Raw genomic sequence first — 27,079 nt, 5'->3', positions numbered from 1 at the left:
TGGGTGCTGTAGTTAATTGCTGGGAATTGTAACTCTGTGGTGGGTAAACTACATTGCCCAGAATTCTTTGTGGGAAAGAATATTGATTGATTGCATTTCATGCCCCACATTTTTTCTCCATGAGTTCAAGCTGGCATACGTGGTCCTCCTCCTCCTCATTTGATCCTCACCACAACCTTGTGATGTAAGTTAGAATGTGCTTCAAAGGTAAACTGTGTGCACAGACCCCAGACCAGGTCCCAGGTAATCCAGCAGTCTGTTTTCAGTAGCCGCTGTTCCATTGCCTCTGGAAGCCCACAAAGAGAGCATTAATGAAATGGCTTTCTGTCCCTAATAGCTGGTGTTTAAAGATATTCTGCCACTGAACACAAAGATTTAAACATTTACTGAAATAAATGGAATTTGCACAAGTGTTTAATAAGATTCAAAAGTACTTACCATTTGGCTGGCTCATGCTCAGTTTTTTTTAAAAAAATCATTTTTGATTCAATGAAGCATAAGAAACAGAAGAAGAAGGCATATTTAAAGGCTGATTCTGATAAAAAAAAAGTTCTTCCTCCCTTTCGAAAAACCCCATGTGCTTTTCTTCACATCTGCCATTTCCCTATGACATTGTATTCATGTGAATCACACTTGGATCTTTTAAAAGCTACAGCTGGCTAGCTGATTTGATTCCCAGCATTTCTGAGATGTATGGAAGAGTAAAAGAAGTTTCTAATGCTAAAACTTGTCTTTTATTTTGTTCTATTCCGTTGCATTTATTAGTTGCATATAGAAAAGTGGCTTTGGGATTTTCTTTTTTCTTTTCTTTTTTGACATGGAATGCCTAGTGCACTTGCTTTGCTGGCAGCTCTGTGAGACCATTTGCCTTGATGAAATAGAATCCTGTCTAATGTGCTTGCCTCAGCAGGCTGCCAGTGCTTATGTTTTATTTGGCAATAAATTAATATCATTTGGTGCCAAATATAGATAAATAAATAGACAAACTGACAGCTCTGGACAAAGAAAATGCCACTTCCTTGCCCTTGCTTGCAATTTTTATTTAAATATTTTAAGCACCTGGTGTTGGATTAACCCTAGCTGTTTGTTTGGCGGGGTGCTACTCCAACCAAACTGGAACCCTTGCTAGGATTATTTGGGATTTTCCTGGGCAGGAAGGTATTTCGGTCAGATGGCCTGCTAAAGCCTTGCTCTCAAGGAAAAAGGTATTCCTGAGTTCTGGTGTATCCCTGTGTCCTTGGTTGCCCTTCATTCCTGACTTCTGTCTTGCTCTTTGCTCCTGTTTCCTGGTTCGTCCTTCAGTCATGGCTTCTGATTTCAATGGCACTACTAGCAATGGAGAAAGAGGAGAGAGATAGAGGGAGATTTGGAATCCTGCATCACCAACAGGAGGGGACACTTTCATCCACCAGAAGTGTCCCTTCCTCTGCTTGAATGAGTGATGCGGGGCAGAAAGTTTTCCCAAACAAAACATTTCCCAGTTTGCTTTGTTTTTCCGTGAATTGTCCCCCAATCCGTAAGTTCATTAGGAGCTGTGAATGGGTGTCAGGCGGCGAGCCTGGCAGTTTACTAAACGTGAGTAAAATAAGCATGGTAAATTTGAACACCTTCCAGGGCACTGAGAAATGTTCTGATACAAAGTACCCTTGAATTTTAATTTTCCAATTCAGCCCCCCTCCAACCAGAATATCCTCATCACTGTCTCCACTCACCTGCTCCTGCCTGCTTGCTCTCCTTGCCATAGAAAGCCAGGCTGCCTGCCTGATATCCAGTGTGCTACTTGCAGCAGGGTGCAGCTGGGCACGGAGGGGGAAAGTGGAGACAGAGTTAGGAGCAGGAACCTCTTGGTTGCTGCTTGCATCCACTTCCCTTGTGCATGCTTATCACGCCAGATGCCACCCTGCAGTGACCTGGCCTCATGCTGCCCCAAGGCCACAGAGGAAGCACTGCCAGCCTGGTTTGGATCAGAATCGGCCAGGGCTACCTTCATAAACAATCAGCACGTGGCAGTTCCCAGCCAGACTCCCAGTTCCTGCCCCCATTGCTGCCAAAACACACCACTACAATGCAGTGGCGTAGCGTGGGTTGTCAGCACCCGGGGCAAGGCAAGTAATTTGCGCTCCCTAACCCGTGGCTTTGCGCCCCCTAACCCTAATCCCCAGATGTTGCGCCCGGTGCGGCCGGCCCCCCTGCACCCCCCACGCTACGCCACTGCTACAATGGAGCTCTGGTGCTCTTAAGTTCCTTTATGAGGATGGTGGCAGACCAGTGAGAAGGTGGGAGTGATAAGCCAAACAACTGGCTCATTTTTAAAAAGTGCTCCTTTAGCAGCGCAAGTCTAGGCATTGGGCAAAAGATTCCTGCATTTGAAGGGGTGGGACCAGATGACCCTGGTGGTCCCTTAGAACTCTATGAGTCTATGTCTACTCAGAAGTAAGCCTGAGTGCAATGGGACTTTCCCCACTAGGATAAGCATTGGAGAGGTGCAAAGAAAGCCTGGCAAAGTTGAATGGAAATGTTGCACTAGGATGGCTGGATCAAAGTCTATGAAATTAGAGACACCTTTTCTCTTTGTAATTAATAGCCCATCCTTCAGTGAATGGTCCCAGGGCAGGTTACATAAATACCGCCTTTAAAACAAAACAAACCCAAAACTATTAAAATCACAAAAATACAACCGTAAGCTAGCTGGTAACAAAGTTAACAAAACAGCACCCCAGAATAGCAGTGCAACAAGGAGGGAAGACACCCATGGCTGTTGATTTAGTTGTGAGGGTGGATGGCAGGAACCTAGAAGAGGAGATCCCATTTAGCTGTGTGGATATGGGATATTTTGAAGTAAGGGGCACTCATCCTAAAAGAAACAATTTGGTGTGCTCTCTTTCTGTTCCTCCATCTTGCTTCCTTCAGAGTGTCAGAACAACCTGTGACACACACTCAGAAGCAGGCTTTGATGTTTATTACTTGGGCAGTTTTTGCACTAAGAGTTCTTGTGCTCTGTGATGCTCTGCTGGCACCCCTTGCGATCAAATGCCTCCTGAAGTGACTCTGGTAATGAGTTTTTGTTTAGTTCCTGCCAAAGCTACATGGAACTCTCTCTCTAACACACAGAGTTACTTTGAGTGCCTGCTTTTATTTATTTTTATTTGCAGTGAGTGTGTGGAGTTCTTTTCATGATGAAAGCAGAATTTCTAACCCAGAGAAATACTGGATCTCAAATGTCCCTGAAAATGTCATTTTCTGAACTGGATGTTTCCCCTTTGACTCTCAGAGCAAGCGAGTCTTAAAATGGATGGCAGGAGGCTGTCGCAATGTTGTTTGGATTAGGCAGCTATGTAGATTTCAGATTATTGCAAGAATCAATGACTGAGCCCTTCATTATGTGGAAGAATAAGATGAGCGAGTTTCATAAACAGTCTTCCAGAACTGTAATTCATAGTGAAGGGGGCGCCATTAGAATATTGTTCTCTATATGATCCCAAAAACAGTTTAAGGCGAGGTTTTTCACCAGCCAGAAGAACAAGGCTAGCTTGTACATTGTGGAATGTCTAGCTTCGACAGTAGAGATAAGAGCAAGGTTGAAAGCCCCAGACGGGTGGGGTGGGGTGGGGGAGACTGAAGACAAGGAGGCAAGTTGAAGGGAGGAGGATTGCTACTAGTATAAATCACATGTTTTACATTTGAACACGTCTCGAGGTTCATGGCGTAGAGAGGCTGGTGCAGGAAGGAAAGGGGGGGCAAGCCCATGTAAGGTCATAGGAAGTGCCAAACTTTCGGTTTACAAGAGATCATGTGGTATTCTATTATGCAAATCTATATAAAGGGGGGCACACCCTGACTACGGTGTACAGATTGCAAACTTATTGCTCTGTACCTTTGTTCTGCATAGGCACTTCAAATAAAAAAATCCTGTTAATAACCTGCAAGGACGTTTTGCCGCTTTGTGTGAATCTGTGCTTCAGGGACCCAAATAGCAGAAATGTGTGGTCCTTCAATAGCAGGATCCTATGTTTGTCTACTCAGAAGCCACTGCCATTGAGTTCAGTGGGGCTTACTCCTGAATATGTCGGCGTAGCACTTCAGTTTCAGTCTCACACAAGTAAATGCTGTGGTCACCAGTACAGAACTGAATTGACAGGCTTGCACTTAAGATTCTATTCGTCTTAAAAGATTTAGTAAAATATATAAATGCAAAGTGATTTATATATAGGAAGAATAGGAAGAGGCATGGAAATGGTGGTGGTCTGTGTGCAATGGCTAGTTGGAAGAATTGGGGAGGGAAAAGGGGTGACGGTAAAAATGAGGAGTGCAATGGGGAGTTGCAAAAAAGGAGGAGGAAGAAGGCATGGAAATGGGGCGAAAATGAAAGGGGTTGCAGAATAGAAGGGGGTGGTGGCTTTGTAATTTGGCATAAGGTCAAGAGGGTGCTTACTAGTTGCAATGTGTGGGAGGGGGAAGATGCAGGTGGGTTACCACGGTTTGGGAGCAAGGGAGGGTGGTTCTGGAAAAGAACAGGGAGAAGGAGGCATGGATGACGGGGTGGGAGGTGAAAATGGACACAAAATAGGTGGGAGAAGCTGGGATGATTTATTGGCTGGGCAAGTAAAGTGCCTTGTAGGGAGGTTGGCGAGCTGAGTAAGCAGTGGGCCCAAGTGCCCCCGCCCCCACGTTGAACATCTTATCAGGTTTGTCCAGCTGTTTTTTGTTTGCTCAGGAATAGGGCAGTGGTAAAGCACAGTCTGAGGGTAAGAGGAATTAATTGCACACATAAAGAAAAGGAGAGTTTTTGTGTAATTGTGTATGAACGCAAGGGAGGATTCAGGCCACGTCAATAAAGGGGTGCCCACATTTTAATTAAAAGTATTGGAGGGCGAGTGGGGATGGATTTGCCACACAAAGAACTAGTACAAGTCCCCATCACATGTTCCGATTGTGTGTGCAGCCAAGAAGCAAGGTGGGGCTGCAGGAATGAGTGCTTTGCCTCTGCCCCCCTTTTGTTGTTCTGGCCCGCCTCTTGGAGCTGGAGAGCAGCTTCCCAAAGTGAGCTGCTTCTTCTACTCATGTGCTTTTGAACCCGTATTTCAAGGGTTCTAAAATGCATGGGGAGCCTCTAGAACTCTTCCATTGCGTATTTAGTGCACACAAAATCTGAACAGAGCTATTGCTGTGATGAGGAGGCAGGAGCACGTGGAGAGTGAAGGATTCCCTTCAGTCCAATGTGAAAGTGGATGAGGGATGTCAAAACAGAGCTGGCACAAGTACAGCAGAAAACTGGAGCCAGGGATAGCTGTCAAAGCCAGAGAAGTGGTTAGGCTGAAACAAGAGAGCAAGGTCACTGGTATGATCTGGTCCACAGATTTCCTGCTTCCTGTTTTAGTGCTAAGCTAAAAATGTCAGTCATAAAAACCGAAGACACTAGATAAAAACCACCCCAAACTTAAGCTGCCTACCCCGTCTAGCATAGACTTCCTGGTGGCATGTTGTTTAAGATTAATGATGTTTCACTTTCGAGTCTACAGAGCATTTGAAGGCAAATATGTTTCTCAGCATGGAAACACAGAGCGTAGGTATCCAGTGCTGCAGAGCTGGCACTCTTTTTTCATTGTATTTTTGCTTCATCAAGGAAGGAATAACTCACCATTGCTTAAAGGCATTTGCTGCTGAATTTCTGTATTGGATCAGGCCTCTCTGTCCAAGGTGGAGAAGTTTCACATCCATTCCACGTGTATGGAGTGTAATAGAAACAACTGCCGTGGTGCCCCATTTGCAGCTATAGGTTCACATTTGCTTCAGTAAAAACTGTGCAAGTATACTGAAAGGTAGGCCAAAAAAGAGGGGGAAATACCACTATGGGGAAAACTGCTTTTCTCAAAACAAATGAAACAATTAAGTGCCAGGTGAAGGAAGCACAGACCTCTTCTTTTGCACAAACAGACAAAAGGTGGGTTAACAGCATCAAATCCAGAGTTAGAAGTGGGTGTCTCCAATTAGAGGTCAGGGCAGATACTCTTGTTTGGTTTCCAATTATGGAGGCTTTGAATGGAAGCTGGAAGCTGCCAAGCACAATGCACGCTTGCTGCTCAATGGGCTTCCTGGCTACTGCTGAATTCCTGAATGAAATGTATAATCAGATCTTTGCGCTGGCGTCAAAGGTTGTATGTGAGTGAGGAAGCATTCCCTTAACTCCAGAGAAGGATCATCGCAACAGTGAGCTTCAGAGAAATTCACCATGGGCCACAATCTCCCTTTTAGTTTAATCAGTCTGCAAGAAAACTCACATGTTTTTGCAGTGCTCCTGTTTCTTTTAACGTGGCTTGCATCAGTGAACATGACTTGCTGGAAGATGCTGCTTTAAAATGCCAACTTAAATGCCGCTTTGATGCTTATTCTGTATTATACTAAGATGGTTCATTTGCTCATCTACAATATCTGGTGGCAGCTTTGTAGTGTTTCAGGTGGTCTTTATCCAGGCCTACTTAGAGCTGTTGGGACCTTTTGCATGCAGTGCACATGCACTGAGACACATGCACTGAGACACCATGCCTAACTTAAACCCATATATATTGCTCTATTGTAAAGAATATGGTACCAGTAATGATGATGGCAAGATACTTTTTGGACTTGATTTCCTAAAAATCCCACCTGCTTTGTTGTAATCATTATCCCTCCTCCATATACTTATATTATACTTATATTTCGAGGTTGAAATCTCTCCTGGTATTCTGCCAAGGATGTATTTTACTGGAAAGACTAAATTCTACTAAAGCTTAATTTATGAGGCAAAAATGTCAAAGTGAAACACAAAGCACTGGGCACCTGACAGCAGAATGTGAGCATGACTCAGGGCTTTTTCTTTTCTTGTTGAGGCTGTGCCATACAATTAAAAATAAAATCGATGGAATGATTTAATCTTTTTGACACCCTGATCCTAAATGCATTGGCCGTGATCCAGAGCTCTGTGTGAGCATGGATCTCTCCCTGTTTGACAGCTTTGTACTGCACAAAAGCTTTCCCCTTCCTCTTGCCATAGACAACAGTTGGAGAGCCTGACATGTGTGCATGGGGGCTGGACCACTGCCATTTGCTCTGGAATTAGTTCGTTGGTTTCAGCAGAACTTACTCTATTTATAACCTGCCTTTCTCCTGTTAGGCACTTGAGAAACAACTTCATGAGATCCTATTGGGTTCAGTAAAAGTGCAGTCCTTTTGAGAGCTGGTGTAGCATGATGTCTCTACGAGAATGAATTGGGAACCAAGAAGTTCTTGGTAGATTTACCTAGCAGTTAGAGAAGCCAAATTGAGTAGCTTTGCCTAGTGGTTGGTGCTGTTGTTGTTTAGTCGTTTAGTCGTGTCCGACTCTTTGTGACCCCATGGACCAGAGCACGCCAGGCACTTCTGTCTTCCACTGCCTCCCGCAGTTTGGTCAAACTCATGCTGGTAGCTTCGAGAACACTGTCCAACCTTCTTGCCCTCTGTCGTCCCCTTCTCCTTGTGCCCTCCATCTTTCCCAACATCAGGGTCTTTTCCAGGGAGTCTTCTCTTCTCATGAGGTGGCCAAAGTATTGGAGCCTCAGCTTCAGGATCTGTCCTTTCAGTCAGCACTCAGGGCTGATTTCCTTAAGAATGGATAGGTTTGATCTTCTTGCAATCCATGGGACTCTCAAGAGTCTCCTCCAGCACCATAATTCAAAAGCATCAATTCTTCAGCCTTCTTTATGGTCCAGCTTTCACTTCCATACATCACTACTGGGAAAACCATAGCATTTACTATACGGACCTTTGTTGGCAAGGTGATGTCTCTACTTTTTAAGATGCTGTCTAGGTTTGTCATTGACTTTAGTTTTTACCTGGCACCACACCTAAAATATCTACCTCTGTTGAAATATATGGTTTCTCTTTGTTCCTGTTTTCAATCTATTAAAGGAACCGTTCTGTTTTGCCTAAGGATAGAAGCAGAACTGAGTAACAGTTGGCTGCTGTATTTGCAGACATTGGGGACTCAGCCATTGTGTGTTTCTTCTTCCCAGAAGGCCACAGTGCAGCTTGGAACCTGAAAGCACTTCCTTTGAATGTCTGCTAGCACATCCCACACTCCACCTTAAAAGTTACCAGATGCAGATATGGATGCAGTAAAAAACACCAGGAGCCTTTTCCCACCTCCATCTTGCTCAGGGTTTTAAGCATCTAGTTTTATTAAGAGTTTTAGGGAACACTAAACAGTAGGGAACAGTATTTTGTTATCTTTTGTATGGGCTAATAAAAAGAATATCTGAATATGGCCTTTTGGATTTTTTTCTTATGGCCAACATGTTTACCTTTGCTCTTTGACATAATAAATGTAAAACGGTATGAATAACAAAACTGCTATATTATTGCTGCTGTTGTTTCATTCATAAACTTTACTACTTTTAATTTCATTTAGTAAATAGTCACAAGCTTTTTGGCCACTGCCTCATTTCCTGGCCTTGGCAGTTAGTATTAGTTTTAATCTGGCGTTTCCAGTTGTCCGTGATATGCCGGGAAATTGATAACCCACATATTTAGCAAGTGCACCAACAGTTGTCCACAGTTTTGCTATTTTGGCAATTGATTTTCCTTGTTTAAAATGAAAGCTGCCTTTCTTTTTCATCTTAGCTGACATAAATGTTGCCAAAGACGCTGTGTTTACCTTTCTTAGTAGAAATATTTTTTGGAATTTCTTGTTTAGCTAATGGCTACATTATGTAATTGGAAAAATGAATAATACTGAAGCTGATCATAGACTCTGAGGTTAAGAGTCTTATGATCCACTGACTGAGCTATTCTTCTAAACTCCAGGTCACATTTAAGAACTTAAGAATTTAAGAGATGCCGTGCAATATATAATTTCCAGATGAATTTTATTTGACGGCTTTACTGTTGTTGCTGTTGAAGGAGGAGGATTTCCTCTCAACCATTTCTTTCTATTGAAGGTTAAGGGTGAAAAGGTCAGAGAAGGAACAGAGAGGAAAAGATTCAGCTGCTTTCTCTTCTTCTACCATCATAGTTTTAGGAACTTGCCATTCAGCTGAAAGTTGTCAAGTGTACAGGGTACAACATTCTTCTTCCATGTCCTGTTGGACTACAAATCCCATAATCCTTGACTATTGGCCAAGCTGGCTGGGTCTGATAGAAGTTGGGGTCCAACACAATCTGGGAAGGTACCAGGTTGAGGGAGGCTGGTGTGGTAGAGAAATAAGGTGAGAATTCCACCACTGGTGGGACCACTTTGCACAATGTGACTTACATTGAAATGGTTCCAGCAGCACATCCAACTCATCATTTATTCCCAACTATTGCTGTTTGTTGTCATTGCTGGTTTGTTGCTGTAGTTTTTTTAATGGAGATCACCATGGCAAACTGCATTTAAATCTCTGAACCAAGCCTGAGAAATTTCACTTGTCTTATTGGATCTCCTTTGGTTCCCACCAGAAAACAGGCTGAAAAAGAAGAAAAATCTGAAAAGCCTTTTAGAAGTCCAAGTGCTAGATATATGATTTATTCCAGGCCTAACATGTCCTGGAACAAAAATCCATCCGCTAGGGAACTATAAATAAGCAAATACAAAGTTATACAGTTATTCTACCATTATTCTACCTAGCAGCCATCCCTTTTATAAGGCAATGAATTACTGGAGAAGGAAGTCCTTAGGGATGTGCTATACAAGCACAGAATCCTCTTTTTGAAGGGAGCACAAAGCCAGATTAGGTACATTAATAGTGTTCGCTTCAAGAATGCTCCATTCAAGTAAGCATTATCTTTTCTGGCACTGTCTATTTAAACATTATCAAATGGAACATTTGTTACGTTTCGCCATTTACTTTTTCAGCTGTTAATGCAGCAAAGAATTAGAAGGTCATGGAAAGGTTGGAAGTGACGAGATGCCGCCCTGGTTGCCTCTGGAACAATGCCATCTCCTGTCTTGCTACAAATGGGCCCCTTGGTCACGTCTAACGCTACTATGAAGTAGAAATAAGGACTTCTGTTGATGGGATTTGGGGGGGGGGTTAAAGCTTTTTTATTATTTCATTTTATAATGCATATAAAACAGAGGAGACTATTACAACAACAGACAAAACTTAAAAGATGGAATGTTGATGATTACTGTACACCGTAATGTGTCTGATTCTTATTATTCCACGTATCCGTCAGACCACGTTTTTCAAGAGTCACTAAAAAAATTAAGAAAATTGATATGAAACAGTGAGTAGAAAATTCAGTATATATTGTGAAAAGAGACTGGTACTCAACCCCTCTCCCCCTGTGATCTTAACTGGTTCATGAAGCCAGAATGATTCATATGACATAAGTAGCCATTTGAATTGTACTAATATTTATAGGAGAAATTATTAAATTATTAATTTAATAAAAAATATTAATATACTGTATTCCATTAAGCGGTCAAGTGGTCAAGCAAAGGCAAGAAGCGAAAGTCTTGGGTGGAGTTAATGAGATACTGAGAGGTTCTCTGTGTATCTACGGCGTATGTATATTGTGTGTGGCTGTGTTTGTGTCATTATTTCTCACGCTGATACTTTATCATCATTTCGTGAAGGTCAAAAGTCTCTTTTCTGAAGACCCAGTTACCTCATTGACTTTCTAGGCACCAGCTCACCTGTTGAGAAGATACCTTAATAATAAATGAATTGTGAACTGCAGGCAAGGGGTGCATGTCAGCAGGCCGTAAGGATTTCAATGCTGAGAGGTTTATTGCTTAAGAAGGGTGGAGCCAGGCAGTGGTTGTTAGGATAGTTAAAGATGGTTTGATAGAGCCATTGTTACCTGTCATTATGTACCCATTTCCTTTTGTCCCACTCTAACCTTTGAAACACAGCAAAAACTTGCAGTACTTGTTTGATCAGAGATATTTATGCTACAGGGGGAAATGAGCATGTGTACTACAAGCAACAGTGTCTGTATAATACTGTTCCCCCACTCCCCCATCATTTGTCCTTAGTCTAGAGATTAATATAGGGCTGCCATACGTCCCGATTTTCCAGGAAATTACCAGGATTTCAAAAAAGCTCAACAACTTTCGGGGTGTCCTAGATTAATGAAAGCACAGGTGTTTGAAGACTTTTGCCACTAGTCAGACTGATTAAGACGATAACTGATATCCAACAAAACACAGCAGCTGCATATCTGTGAAATCCACCTTTTGGAGCTGCACTTCTCCATTTTCTAGCACCCCCTCCCCTCAAATGCAATAAAATTGCCATCCTCAGTTTTCTTGCTGAAAACATATCAAGAATTAGGCTGGAATTCCCTCCCTCTCTCATTACATTAGAACCCTGGGTCATCTAATGAAGCTGAACGTTTGGAGATTCAGAACAGGCAAAAAAAAAAGAGGCAATAAGTTCAAAGTCAGAGTTAAGTAAAATAATATTAAACTGTTAAAAACTATTTTTAAAGGTCTGGTAGAAGAGAAGAGGTTTTTTCCCTTGGTGGGGAAAATACATTATAGCAGGTGCCAGGCAATCCTATTTGGGGAGAACATTCCACAAATGGGGCCACCACCAACCAAGCCCCCTCACTCTTATTGCTACCCTCTGTATTTCAGAAGGAGGAGGCAGCCACAGGAGGGCTGGATGGATGTTCTTTGGGTCCCTAAAAAATATGTGAAACTAGGGAGAGCCTGGATCAAGGTACAATAAATGTTAAGGCCCTGCAGATACAGGACTCGGCAGGCAGGGTTTGGAGAAAAGAAAGGGGGCGGGGAAGCCCCTTACCCTGAGTTGTTGAGAAATTTGAAGGTCTCATGCTGGAAGCTCACCCTCTTTACTAAGCCCCTGCTGTGCTTGCTGGTTTTGTAGGGAATTAGGGAGAGTGCATTCAGCCTCATAGCAGACGGGGGAGAGCAGAACTGCTCCCATCCTCACTGGGGATTATTGCAACTCAGATTTTAGAAGAGACATACATTTGTGTGTGTGGTTGCTTGTATGACAAGCATTGCAGAATGTTTGAAGACGATTAAGGTAACACACATGCACATGAAAGCTTATACCCAGAACAAACTTAGTTTGTCTCTAAGGTGCTACTGGACAATTTTTTAATTAATTTCTTCATGCATTTGCTTGGTATATGAAGTCTTAATTGTGGAAAGACATGGTGGGTGGGCAAGCAAACACACACAATCTGCACCTATTCCACAAACTGTGTATAAGTTTTATGATGGTTTTCTTGTTCTCTTAGGCAATTTTATCATTTTTTTCTACAAGCCTAATGAAGAGACAAAGCTGCTTTGCAAAAAGACCTTCTAAAACTGACCTTCAGACACATTTTATTCAACTGCCTTACCAGCAGATTTCCTACTCTTAATTAGCCCACTCTCCCTTGATTAATTCAGCAATGTAGCAATTCAGTGTTTGCTATTTCAGTTATGTGATCAACAGTACACTGTAATTATTCACGACTAATTTAACTAGGGCATAGTAAATGTATCTCCTCTAGTGTTTATTTTCGAGGAGGCTTACTTACTATAAAAAATGCTTCCCTTAAGTCAGTGAGAAAGGTTTTCCCCTTTAGTAAGAACCAATGGAGTGAGCCAGTTATGGAAGAATCATTCTGTTCATTCATTTTTGTTGTTTCCTTACTCAGCCTAGCTGGCTCACAGAATATGCTCTGGCCAATGTAGAATGTGAGCACCTCTCAAGACTCAGGCTTGCAGAAGGTGTTGAGTTGGCAACTGGATGGATGTCATTTGTGGATTCAGCCTGTGTGCTACCAACTCTCCTCATCCCTGATCATTGTTGTTACAGCTCAGGCTGATGGGAGTTGGAGTCCCAACAATGTCACAGTGCCACAGACTCCCCATTCCTGCCCATAAGCCATACAGGTTAGACTTGCTCACTGCCCTGAGTCGGGAAGGGACTTTGGTGTTTCCATTTCCTGAGATATTCATAGCTCACACAATGAGGGAACCGAAGGGGCTGGATTTCCTGGTCTTGGCCCCTCTGCTACACCTCCATGAGTTTGGTCTCTCTACTGACCACGTGCTATGCATTGCAGTGCTGTGCATTATCTCAGTCGTTTGGATGCCTGGCCCAAAGTCTTGGACAAAAAGTAGGCTTTCAACCAAAGACCCATTCTGCATACGTGCCGAATCTCTCTTTCTCCCCTGAGCTGTTAAAATTCTGGGGGAAATGACAGTTGATTCATAATTCATCTGAGCATTACAAGCCAGGCAGATTTGTGTTCTGTATTTGTATTCTGAACCAGGCAGTGATGAAGTTCAGCATGGAGGAAGGTGGCAGAATCCATAGAAATAAAGAGACAGGTTTTGCATATCCCTTGTAGTTAATGATCTTCAATTCTGCCTGCTTTTCAATACTTCACAGTAGTGCTGCTCATGTGATAATCAGACAAATAAAGGTTTTGGAAGGCCATCTTTACAAGTCTTGTGTAAGATTTGAGGGGTCCCTGGGCAAAGATGCCTTAAGTTGCCCAAAGTGCCCTCTGTTGATGGATTGTGGCTTTATCTGGCAGTTGTGATGGATGGCAGCAGAAGCAATGCTCAGAGCAGCATTAGGTGGCTGGATCTAGCTGCCATTTAGTTCCCACAATGTTTGTAAGTGATGCGACATTTGGGGCATTGTGGGGAACAAGACCTAGCTGCCTGGTAGCCCAGGGCAAGTGTCAGGGACCTAATGCTAGGGATGGCGGAGACTGTGGTTTGGCCCACATTTTTAAGCAGACTGAACTAATTGGCACCACCCAGACCTATATATAGATTGAAACTAATACATGTGATCATCTTTCAAGTAGAGACTTTTAATCTCATGGTTGTGAGTTGTGTTGGGCAAAAGATTCCTGCATTGCAGAGGGTTGGACTAAATGACCCTCATGGTCCCTTCCAGCACTACAATTCTATGAGTCTATGAGCTCCAACATTTGTGATATATGTCTCAGCTCGTAACATGTTCTAAAATGCATAAAAATAACACATTCAATGTGTTTAGAAAGGAATACATTGGGTTAAAATATGTATTAAAAACAAACTTTTAAATTTAAATATGTTTTATTATGATAGCACATAAAATAAAATACTTTGAATATAAAATATTTAAATATGTAGTGTGCAAAAATACATATTTAAATGCAAATCGTCTGTATTTTTTTTAACACAACAACAACCCAGAGTTTAAGATGGAAACAGGATGGAATAGAAATGATTGAACACATGAGAAATAGTCATGGACCAGAAACAGACTGATTCATTCGTCCCAACCTACCTCAGACCATGGCAGCTTGATGCCAGCTGTTGATGCCAGGCCTATATTTGGGCATTTTTTCCTCCTCCACCATCTAGCTTTTAAACCCTACCATTGAACTTCATTTCTTTAACTGACAGTTTTAGAGGACCAACTTTCCTTCCTCGTGGTATTTCCGTTTGGAATCTTACAATGAGTTTATTTTATTGTTAGAACTGATTCTGAATATGCTTAAATCACCCAGCATCACATGGGAGGAACCCAGCATAGCTGTACTAGAGATTAGCTTTCATGCAGTTGGATTTTCCCAGCTTTCTCCCTACGCCCCTGCAAAATGTCATGCCCTTCACATATCACTTAGCTAACAAATGGCAATAATTTGGATGGAGAGGGTGGAGCGTGGATAAAACAATCCACTAATAGTAAGGTCTCTACAAAGAATCAAAATCAAGAATTGTCTCTGAAAATATAATAGTAATTCTGAGTAAATTCCACATGCCCCCCCCCAACACATCCAACTTTAACTTGGGTATACAAGTTATGCATGACCCCCTTTGTCTTGCATTGGTTTCATTGCAGCCAGTATATTTTCAGCCTCGTCCTAAAATGTTGGAAGGGACTACAAGGGTACCCCCCACAACAATCTTTTGCCCAATGTGGGGCTCAAACCCATGACCCTGAGATCAAGAGTCTCATACTCTACCAGCTGAGCTAAATGTGTTAAGCACGGCCTGCTGGATTTATTTCCAGATAAGTGTGTCTTGAATATCAGCCTAAACATGCATAGAATCAAGTGTGAGCCTGAGTTTTCAAGCTGAGGCCACAGCAGTGTTATTTATAACTTGTTTCGTGAATATATTTGTTGTGAAAATTATTTTGCTTGTTTGAGTGATTGCAAAGAAGCTACTCTATCCATGTCTACAGATGATGTTTGCACAAGGAGTACAGATTCAAACTTAAATTTCTGATCATGATTATTTGCCATTTTCAAAAGCGGCAGGGTGCAGGTGGGTGTCCTATATGTAATAATTTCAGATAGCTTGAAAATTTGTTGCAGGGGGTCAGAACATTTTTTTTAGAAGCAATGTATATATCTTAAGCCAGTATATTTCCATGAACCTCTGGTTGAGCTTAGCAAGTGCTTAATATGGGCTTGTAAAAACCACTTACCTAGTTAAATAGGGTAAATATTTTCTTTAGGCAGGAAAGTTTTTTGTTGTTTTTTTGAGGGGGGAAATGGTTTCTTTTTAGGAAAATTAATCTGGGCATGTGACTATCATAGGCATGTTTCAGTGAATAAGCTAGTAAAATGTTATTGGACTCATTACTTTATTTATTTATAAGACATAAGCTGTTGTGCTTGTTGGGGACAGCTCTCCCCCCCCCCCCCCCAATGTGTGGAAATCTGCTCAAGTTTATTCTTTCAGTGGAGTTGGGCATATTCATCTGGCCCTTTGCTGAAGGTGCTTCATTGGGTGCCTGGAAAAGAAATTTAGCATATTGTGGTCTACTCCTCTAAGAATTTACCATGGTTAAAGACCTGTTGAAGAACGAACAAAATTAGTGCAACATATTGTTTGCACATAAAGCTCATAAGAAGTAACAGCTTGTGAGAATCTTATACTGTATGGGGAAACTGTAAGGACACAGTAAGGTATTGGATATAGTTCAGAAAATTGAAGTGCTTTCATACATAAACCTTTAACTCATACACATTAATGTACATATTCCTTCTCTCTCTCTTTCACACACACACACGCGCGCGCACACACACACACTGCAGAAGAGTATTCTGACTGCTAGATGGCCAGTCTAGGAGATCAGAGTGACAAGGACCAAAGAGTGTAACTGTAGCATCAGATGTGTCATGTTTTTGCAAGTGGATGCAGAGTATTTGCTTCACATCTTCACCCTTAGATAGTATCTTCTGCCCAGGCTCTTATATTAAGGTTACCAGAAGTTTTTTTCAATGAATCCGGGGACACTTTTCAACTTCAGTGGATTTTGTATAGGGACTGATTTGTCAATCCGGGGACTGTCCCCGGGAAACGGTAACCTTATCTTATATTCTTCACCCATAGCTATCAGGGGATAGGTCGCTTGGACCTCCTTTCACACCAGTAGTTGTGGGCCGTATGGGAGGGTGGAACCATTGTTATGGTTACAATAGGTTACAATCTGTAGAATCTTTTTCTCTCTAGCAGCAACACACTCAGAAAGAATAATATGGCTATGTGCTTCTGTACACACTATCACCAGTTATACTCTGGTTGAAATGAAAGGCAGGCTAGGTCTTATTGCATTACGAAACAACTGCACTTCATTGTACTCAAGCAGAAGAACTTTATGTATGATTCCCACTGTCTTTCTGAGTTTGGATTATTTAAGTGGGGGATATCAGGGGTATGGAAGGAATTTTCTGAAAATCTCGACATGGAGCTTATCTGCATGGATTTTTCCATGAAGGGGTTTCATTGAATGGTTTTGCTAATAGTATAACAAACAACTCTTCCATATTATATGCATTATTATACACATGATACGTATAATTTTATGTGCATATATACTCCATTTTTAAAAAGTATCCTGCATATAAACAGATGCCTACAACAGTTAATGTAACTGTGTAAAAATACTTAGTGTTAATACTTATAAAATTATGCTGCAGAAATTTAGTCCAGCATGGGGCTTGACTCATACATATTATACATTTTTCACATGTGAATTTGGATATATAATTTTGTGTATAATTAGCTGGGCTTTTAAAAAATGAATAAATAAACAAATCCTGATGTATCACAAGTGGCTTGGACCTAAGCAGGGGGTTGATGCGAGAGTCAGTCGAATATGGGTATGACGTAGTTGGGTTGGAACAGTTAAATCCCATGGACAAATCAGGTTAAAATGGATCCCTCAGACTGCCTTCCTCCTGATCTACAGCTGAAAGCTGTGGCTGTTGATGCCTTCAAGATGAGAGGGGTTTTTCTCTTGTCAAACCATTGGACAGCAGAAAAACAATACTGGAGTAGCATTTCAGTCTCTCACTTTGCTGAGATAACTCAGAAGAACTAAGCGAGATTCAGTCAGGCATAGCTTCACATGCAGCTGTAGAGTAAGGCTCCAATGAAATGTTTTATGTCACCATACTGCAATTGCCAGGATCCTCTGCGAGAAGTGATGTCTGTTACATTGGTACAACTAAAATAAATTATGTAGGGCAGATACATTCCTCAGCCACTTGAAGAGGGATGTAACAAGCTTTTTAAACACCAAGTGGATTGGTAATTCAACATTACAGCAGAAACAAACTCATAGCAGGAGCAAACTATTCCAGAAAGATTTGTTTTGTTGCTAATTAAATTGCAACTTGCATTGGCAAAGCTCTCTGTACGTCTGTTGGTTTGCTCGCTAGGCATTCTCACACAAAAAACCCCTAATTAAATTCAAATACACAATCCAGCTAACAGATGGGAGTGTCTTTCTTGTGGATTTGCCACTGACTAGAATGCTTTGAAAATGAGAAAGTAAATGGAAGGCTGGGGTTGCATACACACTAACCTGATCGTAGCATAAACATGTACAGTAGTTTTTTTCAATCTGGATTCATGCATGCTCAGCCACATTTGAAAACCCTCCCCTTGATTAGGTTACCCATGCCTTTTCTTCCCTGCACATGCCTCAGGTAAATGAAGGGAGGAAGTGGTGATTGCAATTTTGGTATATGCCCACCCGCAGTGTCACTGGGCAGGAGTAGATAACCCACCCACCATTTTCAGAACCACCTACATCTGTTTTAAAATGGACATATTGAGGGGAAACGCAGACTCAAATCTGCAATGTGCTTTTATTTTCAGAGTGAAACAAATTTCTCAAGAAGTGCTTTTCAGGGGCAAAAAAATATGCAGTAGATCTAGACTGTGTGTGGACTATGTAGGGGGAAAACTACAACAAGTACCTAGTCTTAATGGATTCTATAATAAGATGTTGTTTGAAAACAGCCTTGACATTTTTTCTGCAGATTAGCAGGGAAAGTTGAACATATAGCAGTAGAAGTACAGCATGATCCTGTTTTTCAATTTTGCATGGAATTAAGGCCATTAACTTGAGTGGGCTTGTGGCCAGGAAAGTGTGCATGGAATTCCACTCTACATCAACTGTCTTAGGCAAGGCATACTTACCAGAAGTAAATCCCACAATATTCAGTGGGGTTTACACCCAGGTCAGTGTGCATAAGGTGGAAGCCTTGTGCTGCAGTTCTAACTCCACTTAACCTGAGAGTAAATCCCACTGAATGCAAGAGGATTTAGTTTTGACCAAACATTCATAGCATCTAACCTGCTTATGTGGGCAAGAAATGTATTGTGCAGTTTCATGTAACATCCTATCAGGGTTTCATTCTTTGTGTTCCTTCCTTATCTTGCCCTTCACTTTTTCTTAGTTCTCTGGGTTATGTATATAGCACACTAAAATGAAGAAGAAATTGCTTTGAGAGCCAGTGTGGTGTAGTGGTTAAGAGCGGTAGTCTCGTAATCTGGGGAACCGGGTTCGTGTCTCCACTCCTCCACATGCAGCCGCTGGGTGACCTTGGGCCAGTCACACTTCCTTGAAGTCTCTCAGCCCCACTCACCTCACAGAGTGTTTGTTGTGGGGGAGGAAGGGAAAGGAGAATGTTAGCCGCTTTGAGACTCCTTAAAGGGAGTGAAAGGCGGGATATCAAATCCAAACTCTTCTTCTTCTTCTTCTTTCCAGATGAGCAGTTGCGCTGATCTGATCCACTGTTTTGGGTTTCTTTTCTTTTAATGCTCTTTTTGAGAGTAGGTGTTAAACCCAATGGGGTTTACTTCTGAGATGATAGATTCAGGACCATTTTTTATTCTGGATTAATTAATCCAGAACAAAATTGCCCCTGGCTCCATCTGTGATCAACTAGCTCAGCTCTGCACCGGCATGCGAAACCCCATGCAGATTATTTCCCAAGGGAATGCCTTCCTCAACAGTTTTGCCCGCCCCCTGCCTTAACACCTCACACTCTTCCCATCTTACTATAGGTAGATTATAAAGCCTCCACCAGTGTGGTTTGGCTAGATTCTCTGACCCTGAACCACAGAGGGTCACCTTGACCATGTCAGCAGATGTTTTCTTTGTGACCTTAGTGTTGTAGGAGCAGTCGCGTGAGCTGCCTCTCCTGGGCTGCCGAAGTATCAGTTAATCATTGCGATGCACCAGAATCAACAAAAGAAGAACACCATTTCTACCTGAGAAATGGCTTTCCTCTTCTTCTTTCAGTTCACCAGTCCTTTTAGATAGCACGGCTGCTTCAGATTCCGCAAGAACAGCCTGCTCTGTCAAAATGAATAGTAAAGCATTATTCAAATGGGGGCATAAAATTAGAATGAAAGGGCTCTAATGAGGATACAAATCTGGATATGAAGACGGCTGAATCTGTTGGCGATTGGGATTTTACAAGCATCTTTGTAAATCATTTCTACCCAGCTGACGTGCACAGAGCAGAAAAGTTGTACACCAAAGAACTAATGTTTTTCTTTTGTTAGACAAAAGCAAAATAATGCAAGGCCTAGTTAGCTTTTCTGTGGACTGTGCCTTCATGGAGCTTCAGTGTACCATATATAATAACTGTTATCCCCACTTCAGAAAGTGTTATTACACAGCTGAATGATGGCTTGAAGAACAGAGGTTCTCTTTCCTTTGTTTTTCCCCTCCATCTCTCTGGGGAGTTAACTGCTAATTATTCCCTGCCTTGTCTTGCAGTCAGTCTGCCCTCTGACAATGCATTCAGAAACTACGCAGGCCGCAATCCTGAAACACACATGCCCGCGAAAGGAACTCTGCCAAAATCAGGTCTTTTCTTCTGATGAAATGCATTCAAGATAGCAACAGTCATTTTGTAAATGTTTTGGGCTGATAGCCAATCCAGGAGATTGTGGAAGCCATGGGACTTTTGCAGGATGAGACCCACAGGAACTGGCTAGATCAGAAGGATGGGAGGAAAGAGAGGCATGCATGAGTATTTAAATATTTAAAAAATCAGTGGGGAGCAGCAAATTCCTAAACCTACTAGTTCTGGGATTCAACTGGTGTCATGATACGAATGGCAATAGCTCAGTGGTACAGAGAACATCTGGTTTACATACATAGGGCCCAGGATCAGTCCCTAGCATCTCCAGTAGGACTGGGAGAAACCCGTCTCAAAAATTGTAGTGTTCTTCAGCTTTGGGTCTCTGTATGTTGTTGGTCATTCCTGACAACTGGGCTAAGCTGGCTGACAACGATGGGAGTTGCCATTCAGCAACGTCTGGGACTCAAGGTTGATGAACACTGATGTAGAATATATTGAACTGATGGACCAGTGTTTTGGCTCAGTATATGACAGCTTCCTTTGTTCCTCCTTGGCCCAAGACAGGCAGAATTTACCGCAATATAAGATCCCACCACACCCACACCCTATATTGACTATCTCTAAGTATGCCGCACACACTTCTTAACACCCTTTGCCGTTTTAACTCATTTCCTGTTTTGTGACAACATTGCAGTCTCTTCCTCAGTGCATGACTGATTTTGTCGATGGTCCCAGATAACAACCCACAATTCCCTGGGGCGCTTAACCATGTTTGATGAAACCTTGGAGCCTGTGTTGGGAGCCAGTGTGGTGTAGTGGTTAAGAGCGGTAGTCTCCTAATCTGGGGAACTGGGTTCGCGTCTCCGCTCCTCCACATGCAGCTGCTGGGTGACCTTGGGCCAGTCACACTTCTGTGAAGTCTCTCAGCCCCACTCACCTCACAGAGTGTTTGTTGTGGGGGAGGAAGGGGAAGGAGAATGTTAGCCGCTTTGAGACTCCTGAAGGGGAGTGAAAGGCGGGATATCAAATCCAAACTCCTCTTCTTCTTCTGTGTACAGCAGTTCTGAGCAGGGCAGGGGCTACAGAGCTGAAGAAGTTGGCAGGGCTTCCTGAGAATCAGGCTGGTGTGGGTATAGTTGAGGAGAAGCACACATCCCTTCTCTACTTCTGGTCTCCTGGTTGACCTGGTATGACCAAGGAGGATGGGTTTGTTTCCTTAAGGCAGGGGTGAGGGCTGAGGAAACCTCAGGCCCAACAGTAAAATGCATCTTTCTGGAACTTTCTATCCAGCGGCTAGAACTCTCACCAGCCCATGTCTGCCACACACAATACACCCCTCATTGTTCCTGTGCCACACTCTCCTCTAAAGTTCCTGGACCATGGTCATTTCTCTTGCTTGCCTCGAAGGGGGATAGAGATATGTGTCTGTTTTCATGGTGTAAATGTAGCCTCTCAAACAAAGGCACACCCATTGTTCTGCTGAAAAAGGTTCCCCACTTCAGGGCTTAAGGTATGTAACTGCCAGGCTCCTCCACAGATTGTGTGCCTAAACACTTTTGTTAATGCAGACTGTTTTGTTGACAACATTTTTTAAACTTTTTTTTTTTTAAGAAGGGAAGCATCACTGAGAAATTGTCTACTACTACTTTTCCAAAGGGAAAATGACCTGAAGGGGTCTGAGTGTGGCAGTTCAATTCTCCATTCTCTGATAGGTTCAGCGTGATCGCCAGATATCAGAGAACTGATACAGTGGTACCTCGGGTTACAAACACCTTGGGTTACAAATGCTTTGGGTTACAAACTCCGCTAACCTGGAAGTAGTACCTCAGGTTAAAAACTTTACCTCAGGATGAGAACAGAAATAGCGCACCGGCGGCAGCGGGAGGCCCCATTAGCAAAAGTGCGCCTCAGGTTAAGAACGGTTTTGGGTTAAGAATGGACCTCAGGAACGAATTAAGTTTGCAACCTGAGGTACCACTGTACTGCTCTGCTGGAAGCCCCTCTTCCTATTTGCACTAGGTCCCCTAAATCCTTTCCTGGTTCATTTGTAATTCTGAGAGATTTCTGTAGGGAGAAGAAAAAAGCCAAAACTTTTGATTTTAAGCATTTTATTTGTTCGGGTCAATTAAGCAAAATAGAAAATGCACATCTGACTGAGTTACTTTCCTAAGTGGTTGATTTGGCTAAGCAGTTATATAAATCCAACTAATTGATTTAGGGAGTCGAGTGGAAATATTTGTTCCAGATAGGATTCTTTTTAAGCCTTTGTAAACTCATTTGCTGCCCCTCACACTGTTTCAGGTATCTTGCATTCAAAGGGGGGCTTGTTGCAAAGATTCACAAGGCCTTTGCGATTTTTAATGACCCCGGACAGTATTACCTTTTGGGTTTGATTTCCGTTCCCTACCCGACCCACCTCCGCCACGCATAAAGTATTGATTTTTGTTAGTCTAAGGCAAAGCTATGTGTGCTTCTCAGTCTCAGTAGCAGACAAATGGCAGAGATGTACGCAGCTGTCAAATTGGCTCTGACGTCTGTGAGATATATAAACTGTAAGGAGCTGCCTTAAACCACAGTCCATTAAGTTTGCCATGCATTCTCTGCTTTGACTGGCAGCATTGCTTCAAGGTCTTAAAGAAGAGTATTTTTTTTCCAAGTCTGCCTACCTGAGATTTTTTTTTATCTGGAGAAACTGGGGTCATTGGTCTGCTAAGCATTTGCTTTCCCGCATGAGTTATGTGCCCTTTTCAGAGAGAGGCATGTACAATTCAAGACACGCTCGGGCTTGTGAAACTGGCAATTCCATATGATGATATCTCTACACCACTGGTACAAGTGGACAATTTAAAGATATCAGCAAGGCAAGAGACATGCAAGATGGACACTCATGTTCCAGGCCTTTGGGTGCTTCGACATGAGGGTATGCGACTGGGCAAAGGATATAGGCTAGTGAGAGAGACAGAGCATATTCATTTTTATAATTGATTTTAAATCCACTGGTTGAGCATATGTTGTTATAAACAAAACATTTCCCCTGTGGCTTTTCTGTTCCCCACTTTGAATATTCTATAATCATACCTCTGTTATTACCAAGGAGTTTTTAGCTCATTATCATCAAATCCCACATATTTTTGCTTCCTTCCTCTATTAAAACAGTTTTTTAATCCCACTTCTACCCAATGGGGAGTTAAATCTTTAGCTACAGCCTTCTTGCATCCAGCAATAGATTACAGACCAGTATCCTGTACTTTTCTTTTACTCAGTTGTGCAAATAATTTAGCAGCTCTGCCTGTGGTATATTGATTAATGTATATATTGTGTGTGTGTGTGTGTGTGTGTGTGTGTGTGTGTGTGTGTGCACAAAAGCATATACGTTTTCAAAATTCTTAGTTTACTTTTTATTTAATGAAATTTATACACCGCTTGGTTATAAAAGTCCTCAAAGCAGTTTACAAAAAGATGAAACAGCAAAATCAAGAAAAAAAAACCACAGCCCTACTTCAAAACATACAAAAGTCCAAAAATGAAAACAGATTAAAATTACCTCATCTTTCTAAGTACCTAGGTAGGCTTGTCTGAACAGGAATGTTTTTAGCAGGTGCCAGAGTCTCAAACCCACAGGTGTTTTGTCTGTAGTAAAATCTGTCCGTGATAGTAAATGTGCTGGATAAATATGAAACCGCAAAGAAACCGTTTGTTTGAAGCTTTATTTGTACAATTGCCTTTGACATTATATTATTGTGAACATAATGAAAAACAAAAAGTGTAGCTGACCACTACTCTCTCTAGGAAGTAAGGACCATAAAAAGCAATCTATAGCTGCATGTTTTATGAACAGAGTGAAACCTATCCTACATACTTCAGGTCTTTACTGTATTTTATGAAATAGTGTGGATTGGTCACTTAGACAATTACCCACAAATAACATTGTTGTTTCTTATTTACCCCACAAGGTTCTGCCCGCAACCTGTCATACCCTGTTGTGTTCTGCTCATAATCCAATAGGCCACAAAATGGCATACAAGCCTTACTTGGGAATCCTCTCTCAAAACGTTTAAACGTCCTCTTGTCAACAAAGAGGTTTTCCCAAGGTGGATTAAACAGAGCAGCGAGGTGCTTTGACAGGTCTTAGTGAAAAATGTATTCTGCAGTTGTGGTCATGTTTCTGAGAGCACCATACTCCAGGGACCAAAAGGCTTCACTTCCTGAGAAGATACGGCCTAGAACAAAACCCCAGATCACATGAACATAGGGCATGTCTGTATGATTCATATTAGGGCGTGGTAGACTGCCTTAGGTTGCAGGTGTTAGGACACCATTAAAGGACAGTAAATCGTCCATTATCGTGTTTATTATTATATTACCACCAGTGGATGCCACCTGGATTTTCTTCCTCAGGCCCGCAGATATCTTTGGCAAGCTCTGGTTGTATACGTTTCCAGCATTGTCCCCAGTTTTGTCAAGCGCTGCAAGCATGATTCCTATTTCTGGTAAAGCATAAGGCAATTAAAATGGAACCATGAAATTTCTTGCACTGTTTTCTCATTCCTGTTTATTTGAATAATGAATGCCTCAGCTGTAGCCCTTAAAGTGATTGCATTTTCTTTTTCTTCACTTTTGCAGGTTGTCTTAGTCTTCGCTCTTAGTATTGGTGCTCTTGTAATATACTTCATAGATTCGTCAAAGTGAGTATTTTAATACATTTCCTGTTCCCTTCCGCCCTCCCCTAAAGCAATTATGAGACTTTGTATTGCTCCATTCATCTACTTCAGCTCAAAGCTTTGTACTCATCACCTGCATACAATTAGAGAAAGGCGGGAAAACACTAACACATGACACAGTCTCCCAGGCTTAAGTTTCAAAGAGAATGGGGGGGAGGTCTTGTGTACTTTTTTGCCATTTTTTAAAAAATGTTTTCCTGTGGGGTGAGAGAGAAATAATTCCTGTTTTCAGAATATGAGGAATGTAGACACATTTTATTCTTACAGTCAGCAGGTTAAATATCTATTCACACACATTTTTCTTAAAAAATGAGTATAGCATCATAAGACAGGAGGAGAGGGGACCTCATGGAAAATTATATTTGTAAAAATTAAAATAATTGTATGTACCGTGGACCAAATTAGACATTCTGGGTAAATGCATGGCTACAACTCAGGAATGCCACCATTGCAACTAATCCCTCCTCCTCTGCACTACCTAGTAGAACTTCCATCATATTGTGATGTTATAACATTCCACATTTTACTGCCATTGGCAGTTAATGATGCCGAGTAGGAGCCAGGAATGTGGAACACTGTGACATCGCAACACAAGGCAAGTTCAACTGACATGAGTGGGAAGGACACAGCCATTTGCAGTATCAGCGGCACACTGTGGGCATTATTGAAACCAAACTAGATACTGTGTTGGCATTGTCAGGCCAAACCACATACAGTACCGCAATAACTAGTCTGGTATTGCTAATAGAACCTAAAAGTCAATGGGTGAATTCTGCCATGTTGTTGTTTTTCCTGTCTCTTGTGGAATGCAGAATCCTGAAAACAATATAACATTTTATTTTATGGTTAGCAATCTCGATTGATGTCAATCAAGTAATATAATACTGTAAATGTGTTTCAGAAAGTGTCACTGTTTCATCACAGTGCCTTTCTTTAGTACAGTAACTCAAAAGCAGCACTGTGTCTTTATGTACAATTACTGTATATGATTATAATTTATCTTTGATCTAGTTAATAATCACATCTGTAGTCCCACCTGCAAGATGACCTAGCATGGCTATGGTGTTTGCCCGGAACAGCCTTCCCAAACTTGATGTCCTCCTAACGTTCTCAACTAAAAGTCCCATCTACCCCAGCTAGCACAGCCTATGATTGAGGATGATCCCTCCCAACTCTCCAATTCTATGACAGAAGTTGGAGTCCAAAATATCTGGCGGGTACCTGGTTGGGGAAGGCTGTTCCAGATGATTGTGTGCACCAAATATTACTCTTAGTTTTGCTTGCTTCACACACAATCCACCGAAAGCAAAGCAGCTCCAAGTGTTTTGACTTCAATGGGAGAGACTGAAGCAGGTGGCTAGTTCTTCCATTGAACTCAGTGTTACTGCTTCAGTTTGGTTGGATCATGCCTGTTGTTTCGTAGGTTCATGCCTGAGATGTAAATGTAACAAACATGTTGCATACATGCCTCTCATATGGATGTATTTGTCAGAGAATTAGGATTGGTTGCCCTATAATGTGTGTGTGTGTGTGTGTGTGTCTGACAGGGTGTGCACATGTATTTCCAGATGTGGTTTGATACCCTGCCATCTGCTGTGCAAGGCAAAAAGCAGGGGGAAATAGGTGCAAAAGCCATGGCACCTCCACAGCATTACAGCACCCCTCTATGTAGCCCTTGCAGTGTATCAAATATTTTGTGATCTGGTTTTCATTTCAAAAGCAGCACATTCAATGCAGTTGAACAAATTACCCTCTCCCAAAATACTTGCCTTTCAGACTTGGCATCTTGACGTGAGCTGGAAATCGGTTGTTCGGGAGTGCCCCAAAAAGGCAAAACTCTGTTGTTGGGCTAAAACATCAACACCCTCTTGCTTAGCTTGAGGCCTCCTTTCTTCTCCCTCCTTGCTGTGCTCAGCTTCATCTGTCCTCGCTGCCACTTTATTCTATTGGCTGTGGCGATCTACCTGATTTGAATATTTGTCTGTTATGTCATCATGTCAGATGTATAGTGGCATCAGCAACAGACTGATGTTGGTCACCACAGCCCACAGGATTTATCAAGTGTGGACAAATGAAGCAAAAGTCAGTGAGTTCAAAGGGTGGGGGGGGGTGGCGCCAGGAAAAAAACAACAACACAAAAAAATGTGAACATGTCTACAACATATGCAAAAAAAAAAATCCTCCTTCAAGAAAAGGCACATCAACATTTTTTTTTTTTAAAAAAGTACAGTGGTGCCCCGCAAGATGAACGCCTCGCAAAACGAAAAACTCGC

The 27,079-nt window shown here is 42.1% G+C and overlaps 1 protein-coding gene and 1 long non-coding RNA gene across 20 annotated transcripts in view; one reads left to right on the top strand and one right to left on the bottom strand.

The window, feature by feature from the left end:
- KCNMA1 (potassium calcium-activated channel subfamily M alpha 1) overlaps positions 1 to 27,079 on the top strand; it is a 545,541-nt gene that overhangs the window by 212,269 nt on the left and 306,193 nt on the right. For all 14 annotated transcript variants that reach the window (XM_083738255.1, XM_083738253.1, XM_083738251.1 and 11 more), the window contains exon 3: positions 24,709 to 24,770. In XM_083738255.1, the coding sequence (XP_083594381.1) occupies positions 24,709 to 24,770 (62 nt within the window). The remainder of the gene's footprint in view (positions 1 to 24,708; positions 24,771 to 27,079) is intronic.
- On the bottom strand, positions 1,024 to 26,744 carry LOC310844408. Of its 6 annotated transcripts, XR_014564091.1 has the most exons (5): positions 26,576 to 26,744; positions 23,630 to 23,727; positions 19,484 to 19,570; positions 9,266 to 9,458; positions 1,024 to 1,329 (listed from the first exon to the last, which is right to left on the bottom strand). It is a non-coding gene; the product is annotated as an uncharacterized lncRNA (long non-coding RNA). The 6 variants fall into 6 exon arrangements; XR_014564092.1 differs by lacking the exon at positions 1,024 to 1,329 and having other exon boundaries at positions 8,875 to 9,458; positions 23,630 to 23,748; XR_014564093.1 differs by lacking the exon at positions 1,024 to 1,329 and having other exon boundaries at positions 8,878 to 9,458.

Source organism: Podarcis gaigeae (genome assembly GCF_964106915.1).
Source record: "Podarcis gaigeae genome assembly, chromosome: 5".
In the NCBI taxonomy this organism is placed as follows: Eukaryota; Metazoa; Chordata; class Lepidosauria; order Squamata; family Lacertidae; genus Podarcis; species Podarcis gaigeae.
The sequence above is the reverse complement of the archived record's forward strand: the minus strand, read 5'-3'. Positions and strand labels throughout refer to the sequence as shown.